A 13,136-nucleotide genomic window follows, 5' to 3' on the forward strand; every position below is an offset into this window, starting at 1 on the left:
GTTTAATAACTCGAGCAACGATTCATCAACTTTGATCAAATACGACGCACGCTCTCCAAACACAACATCTCGATAGTTCTTGTCAGACTCGTACTCGGTAATTACTCATTGCCGGGGTCATATCAAGGTACCATAGTCTGAAAACACTGCTGCTAAAACCCCAAATTAAGCCTAAAATGACTAAAAATGGATTTCAAATGTTTTCAAAGAAAAAGGATCACTAATTACCTAAGCTTAGAATGACTGAAAAATGCATCTAAAATCCACAGTACAATAAAAATGTAAACATGATTTATAACCTGGAATTAAATAAATAGAAAACTTATGCAATTTAATTCTACTATGTATATTTATTCTTGACAGATACGTATTTCGCCTACGACTTGTAGACTTCCTCAGTGTCTGTTTTCGAACTGAGGAGGAACTGAGGAAGCCTGCAAGTCGCCGTAGACGACGCAAGACGTATGTGTCAAAAATAAATATACATAGTAGAATTAAATTGGATAAGTTTTCTTTTTATTCAATTCCAGATTTCGTATTCTACTCCAAAAACTTCAGTCAATAATAATTTATAAGATATGATGTCGTATTATATCTGAATAACATAAATATAAAAATAAAGTAAAATAAAACTAGACTAACCATAGCACTGAAACAACTGATAATAAGAGCTTAAGAAACAAAACAAGTAAGTAAATTTACCTCACGCTAAAAATAGGTTCACATAAAACATAACAAATATCATTCGTAATTACGGTTCACTCTAGTGACATCTTTTGGCAGTGTTTCGGACAAAAATCAACGACATTTCTTCATTTTATCATTTTCAAAAAACAAGTGAACCAACGATACTGACTTTAATAATCATTAATTTAATTTTAATGTTTTTGTTTTGCTCTTCATCTCTACAGTCCGAACGGAATCGCCGGCGATCAACCTAAAATTTTACAACTGCCAAAACTGACTTCATGATTTTCAGCTATTTACAGAGAAATACGCTTCGTCCTACTACTTCACTTCACACAATACATGTTGTTGCTCGGACTTCTACACTAAAGCACATCGCCAGTTCCATGAAAAAACTGCTAGATCCTATCTTGTTGTAGTTCAGTAAAAATAAGTCCGCAGATAAGCGGGTGTAGACATCGTGACTTGCGAAAAAAAAAAATACCAGAATAAAATTCGTTTAAGATTCTTCACCGTTGAAATCTGCTGTTCTTGCTTCCGTCGGGGGTTTGCTGTTGCCCCGTTCCGTGGTGACCGTACCGGACGGCACCGTTATACTATTCGTACTACTGCGCTGCGCTGACTCCGGAACGCTGCTCGTGCTGGGTTCTGAAGTGCGAGCGAGGTTTCGCTCAGGCCTGCTAGAGTCACTGCTTTCCTGGGCCAGAGCTTCAATGCTGTAGATCTTCTCGGTATCACCACCCTCAACAACGGCCGGTATGGTGGCCGTTGTTATTTCCAGTCGAGGCTGCAGTTGTTCCGACGACTGCTGCTGTTGCTGCGTATGGTTAGTAAGTACTGCTTCCGGGAAAATGAAATTATTCGCTTCATAGTTACGTTGATAATTAGTTCGCGGATCCACCGCGGAGTCCGTTGCAATGTTCTCGGCCGTCATTGAGGGAGTTCCAGATCTGCCAGCTACGTTTGCGGAGTCCGTCCCAGATGCGACTGAATTCGTATTCTGGCCGGTACCAAATTGGAATCTACCGATTACACGTATTCCGATCGCATGACCGTTCGGGTTTCGACGGAACTGAACTGGTACACCAAATCCAAACCAAGGTCTTTGGGCGAAAATCATATTGTTGTTGATGTTCATGTTGCCCAACAGCTCCATACCGGCGGCTACGTTGTTCCGCAAGCTTTGCACCAAGCTGTGAGCTATGTTCCGTACCGTCGCATTAACGCCTCCTTCGCCGAAGGCGGGAGCTGCATTGTTGTTTTCATTGTTATTCCCGTTCATGGTAAACAATCCGTAGTAACGCGGAATACTGATCAGGATGTTACGATTGTTGTTGTTATTGTCGTTAGGCCGGCGCTGGAATCGCATGGCATTGATGAAACCATCCAGAACCGTTGCCGCGCGGTGATGAGCTTGCTGTTGTTGTTGCTGTTGTTGCTGCTGCTGTTGTTGTTGTTGCTGTTGTTGTTGCGGTTGAGCTCCATTGCGGTCTCGTTGCGCCTGTTGTTGCTGCTGCTGTCTGGCCGCCTGGGGTAGATTTGCTGGAGGTACTTGACCGTCGCGAGTTTGCAGCAAAATTTGCTGCAGCTGAGCCTGCTGAATTATGACCGGCAGCTCGTAATGGTGAAAGAAATAGATCATCGAGTGCTTTGGAATGGAAAAAGAGACAAAAGAGGAAAGATAGAACGGGTTAAAAGTAGAATTTCTTTTCCACTTCCGAGATTTTCGGAACTTTCATTATCAATTTTTTGAATTATCATAACGCCCGCCCATAATGACCTAGAAAAGTATATTTTTTTACACTAAGACAACTAGTAATAGTTGCATTGATAAACAAACTATCAAAAAATATATATATCACACCAACCGTTCTTATAAGCTAGAAATCGTTAATCCAATGTAGAGATTTATTTTTAACAAAGCATTTCCCCTTTAAAGTTAATCGTTAAATCACAGCCACAATCAACAGAAAAATAAATTTCTTCACATATCGATTTCAAACGCAGTTTCCTTTTTATGAGACATCACAGAGTTAGTAGCCATTTCCTCCAGCTAAAATTAATCGGGTTTTTTAATCCCCTTTGAGGCATCTAATTTCCCAACCCCCCTAATAGGTGGTACATAGAATTGTACATGAAACCGTTGTCTTGTTGTTGTTGTTGTTGTTGCTGCTGTTACAAGTTGTTTTGAGTGTCGATACATATTACACACGCACTGTGTTCTGTTGCTGCTGGCTTTGTGGATAGGTACCTGTCGTCATCAGCAGAGGAAGTTGCTGTATTATGCTGGGGGCCACCACATCTCCTCTCTGTTCTCCCTCCCTCCCCAGAAAAAAACATTCTTCGGCAATGTAACATCACCTTCGGAGCAGCGGGGAAAAATGTCACGTGGTTCAATTATATTACCACGTGTACGGAATTTTATCCAATGTTCACGTGACTGCGCTCGAGTCTGAATGGCTGACGATGCTTCCGCAAACGGGTATGTATAAGCATGCTTCCAGATGTATATGTTGATTTCGTTCCAATAGTCATTAATAGCTTGTGTGTTTACTCAGCTTTCTCGCAACTCTTTCGCCAGTCCTATCATATGTAGCGAAATATGATTATGATGATGTGATGCCGTAAATAAGGGATACTTTAAATCATGCGCTACGTTCTTGTCGTTGTTGTTTCACTAAGATGAAACGAAATTTCAAATTTGAAACAAGCCAATTTACTACAAAAAAACAGAAGGGTTGTGTTATAAACACGTTGACGTAAGCAGCTTTTGGGATGAAAACTTTGAATGAGTAAAAATTTTTTCACGATTTTGACCGATGTACAGGCAGTATAACGTAAAAATGGGAAAAACAAATGACATGAAAATAATGTTGTATTCTTCCTAAGCAATCAAAGCTAACTAAACTTCTTTTTTACTTGTACATGGCTCTGTACGCGGTCATGACGTAAACTATTTTTATGAAAGTGACGAGGTGTCTGATGCGAAGAACGATTATTTGGGTGGACTGGAAAATGGCAGGTGGGACTCGCACCCACACTCTTTCCGTTGCCGGCCGCATGTTTTACTAACTAAACTACTGCCGCAGCCTTATATTAGGGAGACTAATATCCAATTTTGTTTTATTCTCCTAATTCTATCATTCAACACATGCACTACACATTTCTTGCCTCGACGACGATATTTTTTTTTGAAAGATTGCTCGTTGCTTCTGCCGTCGAGAAGATAGACTGTTATCTACTCGGTCAGTGCGGTAGAAACCGGCAGTCTTGTTGCCGACGTCGCACCAGCAAGTGTAGTGACTATTACCACCACCGTCCGTTACATTCGAACATGTTTTATCCCATTTTCTGAGTTGCAACCATCAAACCATAAAAATGGCTTCACAAAAGTCAGATAGATCGACGACAGTCATGTCGTCAGTATTCGGGAAGTTGTGAAATCTTGGAGATTATCATAAGAAAGAGAATTTCAACTAAATTATACAAACGAGAGGAAAAACCCAATTTATTTTTCATCAGTCTACAGCTATACTGATAATAATCAAAATAATAATAAAATGGGTGGACAAGACACAAACACGTATCACTCTTACAACATTTAAGGATAAAAACAATATTAAAAAAATTATTTTTACCTACGCGTCGACCGGTTTCAGGCATTCTAAGCCTATCATCAGGACGATGCCGATGTCCAACTTCATCATCATCATCAAAATGTTGTTGGTGGTAGTAAAACACCCCATTTTCTTTGCAAATGTACCGAAAACGGCAAGGAAATCGCATGACATAATATAGCAATTTTTTAAAAGCGCGCACTTAAAATGAAAAATTTTCTTTATTTCAGTAGTGGCGAAATCTATGGGTATGATATAGGGAGAGTCATCTGGAAACAGCGTCAAATATACACTCAAAATAATCCGCACATAACCAATGGAAAATTTCCATATGAAAATCCTTATGATTATTATGTGCCACATATAAACGCAATCCGCCCAGAAGTACACATGAAAATTATATGCATATGAATAGTATGGCAAATTTTAAAGATAAATTTTAAAAACACATAAATGGTAACTGTTTGGCACATAAAGTTCATTTACTGGGCACATGGCAAATATCTATGTGTGAAACACATAGAAGCTATACGAAAAGTTTTCTCAGTGTATCTCTGGTTTTCTCAAACCCTTACCTAGCAACTCATCACAGAAATAAGTCAAATTATGACCATCGATGGCATCAATGCACTGTAGTCCAAAAGGGCGAAAAGTGGAACTTTTTTCCTAGTGTCTCTTGTTTTCATTTTATCATTTATGGTCTTCAGCACTTTTGTTCGTATGAATCAGAGATGCCATATTTTCTAAAAAAAAATGCTCGAATATTCTGGTTTAAAAATAATCTGCGAAAATCTGCACACTTTTTTAGGAAGTCTGTGAAAGTCATAAAAACTGCAAATATCCGCAAATTTATAAAGACGATTCCAAAAATCTGGAATTCGCAGACATATCTGCAAGTCTGGTATCCCTGGTATGAATATCCCCCTTAATCTAAAACTGTCTAAAGTTAGTCATCGCTTACTATAATGAAAATAAAAAAATAACTTTTTTGTGTTAGGAAATATAGACATAGTTTCTTCGGCAAAGCTATAAATATTATAAAAACAAGCAACTTTGCTGAAGAAATAAAATTTCTATCTTTATCGAGTGCTGAACTATAGGGCATATTCTTCAAAACTTCTTTAAAAATTGGTTTTTCATGCTTAGCTTTTGTAAGTTGCATTTTACAAAAATACAATGTTCTAGCCAATTATCGAAGCTCTCAAAATACAAGTTTTTGCAGAAGTCCGCAAATCTCTTGGACATTTACTTGCTGAATTATCGCATACTCAAGCTTTAAATTTCCATAGCTTCACGAGCCCCAGGGGTAAAATGGAGCAAGCGGATTTATGAATGTCGAAGAGATTTGTGGTCTTCTACAAAAACATGTATTTTGAGAGCTTCGATAATTGCCTAGAACATTGTATACTTGTAAAATGGAACTAACAAAAGCTAAGTATGAAAAACCAATTTTTAAAGAAGTTTTAAAGAATATGCCCTATAGTTCAGCACTCGATAAAGATAGAAATTTTATTTCTTCTGCAAAGTTGCTTGTTTTTACAATATTTACAACTTTGCCGAAGAAACTATGGCTATATTTCCTAACATAAAAAAGTTATTTTTTTATTTTCATTACAGTAAGCGATGATGAATTTTTGACAGTTTTAGATTAAGGAGGATATTCATATGAACAAAAGTGCTAAAAACCATAAATGATAAAATGAAAGCAAAAGACAAAAGTTCCGCTTTTCGCCCTTTTGGACCACTGTGCAATGGTGAGGCATTTATCACATGGACACAACTACTGGAGCAGCCGAGCTAGGGGTTGTGAACTTGAGCGCCTGTTTCCCAAGTGAGGGCGGTTCAAACTGCGTCTGTCTCGGAGTGAACGGCTGAATATGAAATGCTGTATCCCGCAAGCTATTCCTAAGATGACAGGCACCAAGATGTAAGTATCGCGATCCCGGTAAAGTGGTATATCGAAACTCTCACAGACCTCGAACAATAAAAATTAAAATACAGAACAGAGCAATCGATATAGGATATGGCAAAGGACGAAGAAACGATTACTGGATAACGATTGAAACCGGGAATATCCGAACTCTCCATAAAGTGGCTTACTTGCTCGAGAGTTATATTTATTTGGAATGGAGATTACCGCTATTTAGCAAGTGAAGGTTCGTACGTAGATGACTGCATATATGTGTTGAGAATTAAGGTAATTAAGGAGTCTTTAACAATAGCCTAATAAACGTATACACACCAGCAAATGATAAATCCGATGATGCTACAATAGGCTCGAGAGGGCCTATGTACAGTGTCCAAAATATGATGTGAAAATCATCTTCGGAGATGGAAATACGCAGATTGTTAGGAAGGAAGTCTTCTGTCCGGCCATTGGAGGACATAGCCTTTATTAGTCGACTAGTGGTAATAGTCTAAGGCTCACAAATTTTGCCGCGCCCAGATGAATGACTATCTGTAGCACCTAAATTCCACGTCTGCATATTTGGAAATACACCTGAAGGCATCCAAATGGAGACTCTAGCTGTCAGATGGATTGCGTCTTGATTGACGGTCGACACTTTTCGGATAACAACGACGTACGGTCTTTTCGGGGCCCAAACACCGACTCTGATGAGTGTACCCCATTAAGCATACGGACGTTGGGCGTAATGGATGTTAGGCATAAATAGGTTCGACCTTTCGTGATTCGACCAAATAAAATTTCGGCCTTTTGAGGGTAGTTGTTGAAATTCGGCCATTTGGCATTCGTCTCGCTCTGAATCATCTATGAATATTTTTCACGGAAATGTACCATAGAATAGAATATTTTTCAAGGAAATGTACCAAAAGGCCGTTATGCTAAAAAAAATCAGCCAAATGGTCCCCTAGTAGCACATTTCAGTCACATTTTGTTTCTGCAACTTATTTATGACTAAAATTGGTGATAAATGGGTTACAGTAACTTGATAAGATGATGATAAGATGATAAGTGCTACTAGGGATGTTTATGTCGATTTTATTATGGCAAACGGTGTTATGCTAAGCAGTATTGCGTCAAATTGAGAGTTTTTGATTCTCTTCGCTGAAATAAAAACTGTTTTTTCTGCGTGACGTATTTCACCCTAGTAAATTCTTTCGGCCAGCTTGAGACAGAAAAACAGACATGTCTAACTCTCAATCTCAAATCAGAAAGGGTGTCCCTAATCAAATTGCACCACGGAAGAAACACTGTAGAATATTACCCATTGGGTATTTTCATTTGAAAATTTGGGTAGAGGTAGTTTACAGTGTATTGTTTACGTTGTATTTTTATCGCTGTCAGTTTTTCAAGAATTGGAGAAAATGGCATCACTACCAAGTGCAGAAGGCTCCAAATCGTGACGAACGGGAGAATAAGGTGAGAAAGTCACGAACCCAGAAACTATACTATGCTGACGAAGCTTTATTGTGTCATTCATGGATAACAAGACTTACGTCAAGGCGGACTTCCGGCAGCTTCCGGGGCTACTGGTATTCACCGCCCAGCACAAGTTAGATGTTCCAGAGGAAATAAGGGCCCTACGATCTTCTGGCCGGATCTAGCTTCGTGCCACTATTCAAAGCATGTCCTGGACAGGGTTGCCACATACACACATTATTCTGTGTTTAACAGATATTTGACAGAAATCGCCTGTACAGAATCTGTATGGATAGAATACAGATTTTCGCCAAATTACACAGATTAAACAGATTTTTGAGCTTTTACATGAGAGTGAAAGAGACGGAAATAGTCAGCAAAATGACTCTCTATCTCTTTCACTCTCATTGTTTTCCATTGGACAGATTTTTGCACAGATATTTTATCTCGCCATACAGATTGTCAGATTTTTCCAACAAAAAACACAGAATTATATGTGGCATCCCTGGTCCTGGAGTAGTACGAAGCCAACAGGGTTATTTTCGTACCCAGCAAAGACATGAACACCCCGCCCCCATCCACCAACGCACCGGAACTAAGGACCATCGAAAAATACTGGGCTATTATGAAGCAGGCACTACTGAAACATCCCAAGCAGGACAAATCTAAGAAGGACATGAAGAAAAAGTGGGTTTCCGTGCAGAAGAAGCTGCAGACAGATGTTGTACAGAACTTTATGCGTGGAATTAAGCGTAAAGTGCGAGAATACGGGTATGATATTGAAATTGAATGAAATAAATTTGCAAAAAGCTTATTAATGGATTATATTTTACGATCTGAAAGTTTGAAATGGATCGATCAATTAGGTAATTTTCTACAGCGTTTCTTCCGTGGCGCAATTTGATGTGGGACACCCTTTAATGATTTAACGATCAAACCAAATAAATTTATGTTAAAAGGGCGACCCCGGTGCTCATTGTATTGTGACCCCGCGATGATTGACTCAAGTACGTATTCATAGGTAAGTGACGTAGGTAAGTCAATTATGCTTATCTTCCATTATGCTTACCGTCCATTACGCCTATATCCAATATGCCTAATGTCCATTATGCCTAATGTCCGTATGCCGAACATCGCGCACCCGACTCTGATGACTATAGTCTAAGGTGAGGGGCTTTCAAATTACAAATTAGACTCGTGGTGATCCAGCATCAATAAGTAAATAAAAGAAGTGGACAGAAATCTGACCCGAGTCCTGTGCACCACTAATTGGAGCATCGGGAATATATCACGAGATTTTATGCTTAATGCCGTTGGACCAAAGCCCAACGCTCGAACTTTGTCCCATATTGTCGCATCTCATTGCTTGCAGATCCAACGATTTTCTTTAGTTTGCCCTTCACAATTGACAAGCATTCCTTGATTGATCTAACTGTAGAGTATTCCGGGATTCAACTTCTTGGGAACCACATTAACGCCATTGTCGTTGTACCACCTGAATAGTTTGAATAGACAAAGTAATCAACCTCACACGGCTCTGGAAAGGCACTCTTGATAATTTTACAATGACTGTAAATTCTTGGCCAGGAATTTGTCAGAAAACGGCCTTATATATCATTTTAATGTCCAAAACGATGCAATCGTATTTCGTGAGTAAATTGTTGCAATGCTTCGTTGAGCGTTTATTAGCCTCCAGATTTTGCTCCGCGTTGAGGTCTGTACAACTTGTACCCTGAGACTTCCCATAGTGCGGCTCTTTTCTTTGCTTTCCGGTCATAGGATTGCGAAATTCCTGGCACTTTCGGCGCATCACAAGTTTGGGCTCCATTTGTAACGAAACAACACTTTCGTATAAATTTTATGGTAAGCTGGCTTTGTTTTTCAATCAATTCCGGGTTTCCTGTCGATGGTTGGAAGTGCTCCAAATCGTTTAACCAGATCACACATTCCGTAGATTTAGGATAAATAGACACTACAGCATACTCACGAACGGGTACTCCGAAATTTTCATGAATTTTCATTTAATTTTGCGTTACGCAAACTAACCTCTGTTGACGGTATGATGCATCCCTTAGGCCCAAAATGGCAGTGTACCATACAATTTAAAATTAGCCTCAAATAGCTACGTCAGTATATTGCATCATCGATGTGGCAGAGCTGGTTGTGTTTGTATGCACCACCGAAGGGAGTATTATGGCAGATGAGTTTCAGCAACGTGACGTACACCGGAAGGCGAAATTGCCACCCGCCCCGAAAGGTGTGCATGAGGTTACAACCCTTCCTTCAGTTTTGCACCGGAAACCACCGCTATGCGCCCATTGATTATTATGTGTACGTATAGTTTCAAGGAGCCGTTTCGTTTTCTCATTATATTTGCCGGCTTCTGGCAGTGATTTCGTTTGGTGCGGGGAGGATGGATGGATGGATGGATGGATGGATGGATGGATGGATGGATGGATGGATGGATTGCGAACCGCAACAACTTTGCCACCATTGAACATTGGGCGGTGGCGGTGACGATTACGTGAACAGAAATCCCATACAGAAGTTCCGCACAACAGGCCAAACTGTGTGAGCCGCGGCGCGAGCGGTAGGAAAAACTTTACTTCTGCAGTCTAGGAATGGAGTGCTCTGGTTTCCTATTATGCGGCGAGTGGAACTGAAACCCACCGGGGAGTGATCTTTTTTTTTTGGTTACGTAAAATATTTCCCATCAAAGAGCTGTCATTTGCATTGGAATGTGTTCTCTTCGGACGGATTTCTTGTGCCATCGGAGTTATATTCTTTTTTTTTGCAATACGCTTTTGGGCTTGTAGCAGAGCTATAGGCCGCTCGAATGAGATGTGATTTCGTGTGGTGCAACGTGAAAAGAAGACTGATGGAAATATGAGGTAATTTGTTAATGGGAAAATAATGAATTTGCGTTCTGATGTGCATACGTAATGGTAGGCAGAGACGAGTTGCGTGCTTTGCCTGATACATAATCTACACTTTCATCGAAGATGACTTTTTTCCGTCGCAGAAAAGTTCACGTTGAATATTTTACAAATTATAAGGTGGAATGCCAGATGAGTAGAGTCTAGAGTGTCACATTCCAATCGAATCCGCTGTGTGCGCATTGAATTCTAAAGTATTATTTGTCAGGTCCTTACGTGCAAGAATACAAATCAGTGTTTTCGATTTCCTGCTTTTTTTTTGTCTGAAAATTTGAAATTCAAAACTTCGACTCTGCGAATGATTGATGGTTACCCCCTGACTAGCATTCGTTGTACCTAACTTTTTTTAGTCCAATCCCTTTTAATTCCAATATTTTTAATCCGAAAATGTTCAAGAGCGTTCTGCTTAACATTTTGTGTAGATCACGGTTATGATATTACAAAAAAGGTAAGAACCGTCTGCACGCGGCTATAAGTGTTTCTCCTAGAATCAACAGGCACATACTTTTACCTTGTTAGCACCTGATGATGTATTGTTTTATAATTGGAAAGCGTTGCTATATAATTTATAAATAGTATTATCCACACCGATTACACCCACCGACTGGCGTTCGTCTAGTCGTTGCATCGTCTTGAAACTGCCACAAGCGCAGAAGGTCCATAATTCCGCATATTTTTCCTACCGCTGGGAATATTCTGCACAGCAGCGGCGGAGCCACCCGGAAAGAATATTGACGAACTTCCACTCCCATTTTATTCGTTTATTGTTTGATTAATGATGAAACTTTACTCATCCATTCAACTCGTTGGAATTCCCAGCAACCGCGCCCCGCAGCTGCTGCTGCGCTGCCCGAGTCTCACCTGGTCGCTGATTCGCGCGCGGGAATGGTTCTTCTTCGAAGAGTGCCAAGAGGAAGATATTGTTTTTCATCCTTTCTGTGCTAGACTTTTTTTTTCTCTCTCAAAGGCTAATTGGATTAGAGAGGAAATTTTTCACTTGTCCACTGATGGACATCATAAGCGAGGTACTGAAGACTCCGGGAATGTACGCTGTCAGTCACTTCCAGGCTTAAAATAACTTCGGAAGCGGTCGCCTTGGCGCACCAGGCAAGACTACGTAAAAAGTATCAGAATAGCAAATTTGTAAGAATTATTAAGGGAATTGTGTGAGGTAAGTGTAAATTAATATTTTAAAAACCATTGGAGAAATGCTTTCATATTTCCCGTAAGTCGACCGCATTGCAAGACTTTTAAAAGTTAGACATGAAAACTTGTAGGAATTTCAAATTACATTCAGTTTCTGATATAGAGGGTGTGAAAAGCCCACCAACTAGAACCGAAAATCAGTTCTGAACCGAACTGGATCAAAGTGCCAAAGAAACGGAAAAGTGGTAGGTTTGAACATCACCGGCAGGTTTAGCACCACCACCACCATCACCGTAGTCCGCTCCCGGTAGGCGTAGAAACTTTTTCAAGTTTAATATTTGATTGCACTTTGATCGCTTTCGGTTTTTGGCCAGAGTTCGGACTAACTTTTTTTTTCGCTTCGCATCGCAAGAATAACGCTCGCAGGCGAAGAAGCACTCGGATTAATTAGGGACCATCATTCGGCGGACCAACTCGCCTCGTCAGTTACCAGTGGCAACCAACAACGGCGCGGCGGTTGGAATGAGAGGTTTAATGGGTTTAAGCGATTCGTTGAATTGTTTCCGTTAGCTACCCGACTTTGGATAGGCTTTTAAATAATTAACACGGTTGCCGAGAACAACATTCTTTGTATGGGTGCAAGAGACATAGGATTTGAAGGAACGTTTTGTGCCGATTTTGATTCATGGTGAGACACAAAGTAACGTTGCAATTTGTTATTTGTAAATTTTGAATAAAGGAAACTCTCTTTTTCGTCAAATAGGTATGACTTTTGTTTAGCTGACATACCCAAAATGACCAAACTGGTAAAAATAATCACCAACAGATGATTAAGTTGGAATTTACAGTCCGGTAACAATAAATAGACTACTGTCCCAAAGATACACATCATAAGTATCAATATGGGTTTCATTCAAAACGAAACATTATCATTTTACTGCCCACCTGGATCTGTACATAGCGACATCTATAGAAATTCAGATAATATAAAATAAATACCGACAACCCTTTAATTTAAAATACAAATAACATCCACAGTTGCAGCGATGTAATGGATTTGTTGCTATGAATAGTTCACAAACAAAAGAAAAAAACGAAGTTTTCCATGGGCACTCTCATGGTTTGTTAATATAAATTGCTTTCAAACAAAACATAAAATAAGTTTCCTTCACGCTTATTTCTAATTTCAAAAATTATTTCTGTGTCCGTTTAGTAGAATTCACTAAAGTCCCACTAAAGGATACGTTACGCGCTAACCAGAACCACGTAAAACCACTTTAATGCCAAAATTCCCGTGAAAAAAAGCGCGTGAATAAGCGTTGAAAAAACGCGTAAATTCCAAACGTCACGTTTAAAAACCGTGTGTAT

At 39.7% G+C, this 13,136-nt stretch overlaps 1 protein-coding gene across 1 annotated transcript in view; it reads right to left on the bottom strand.

Moving 5' to 3' along the window:
• Positions 1-817: 817 nt before the first annotated feature.
• LOC128734794 (uncharacterized) overlaps positions 818-13,136 on the bottom strand; it is a 197,616-nt gene continuing 185,297 nt past the window's right edge. The window contains exon 10 of the mRNA XM_053829145.1: positions 818-2,335. Within this exon, the coding sequence (XP_053685120.1) occupies positions 1,187-2,335 (1,149 nt within the window). The 3' untranslated portion in view covers positions 818-1,186. The remainder of the gene's footprint in view (positions 2,336-13,136) is intronic.

Source organism: Sabethes cyaneus, chromosome 2 (genome assembly GCF_943734655.1).
Source record: "Sabethes cyaneus chromosome 2, idSabCyanKW18_F2, whole genome shotgun sequence".
NCBI lineage: Eukaryota > Metazoa > Arthropoda > Insecta > Diptera > Culicidae > Sabethes > Sabethes cyaneus.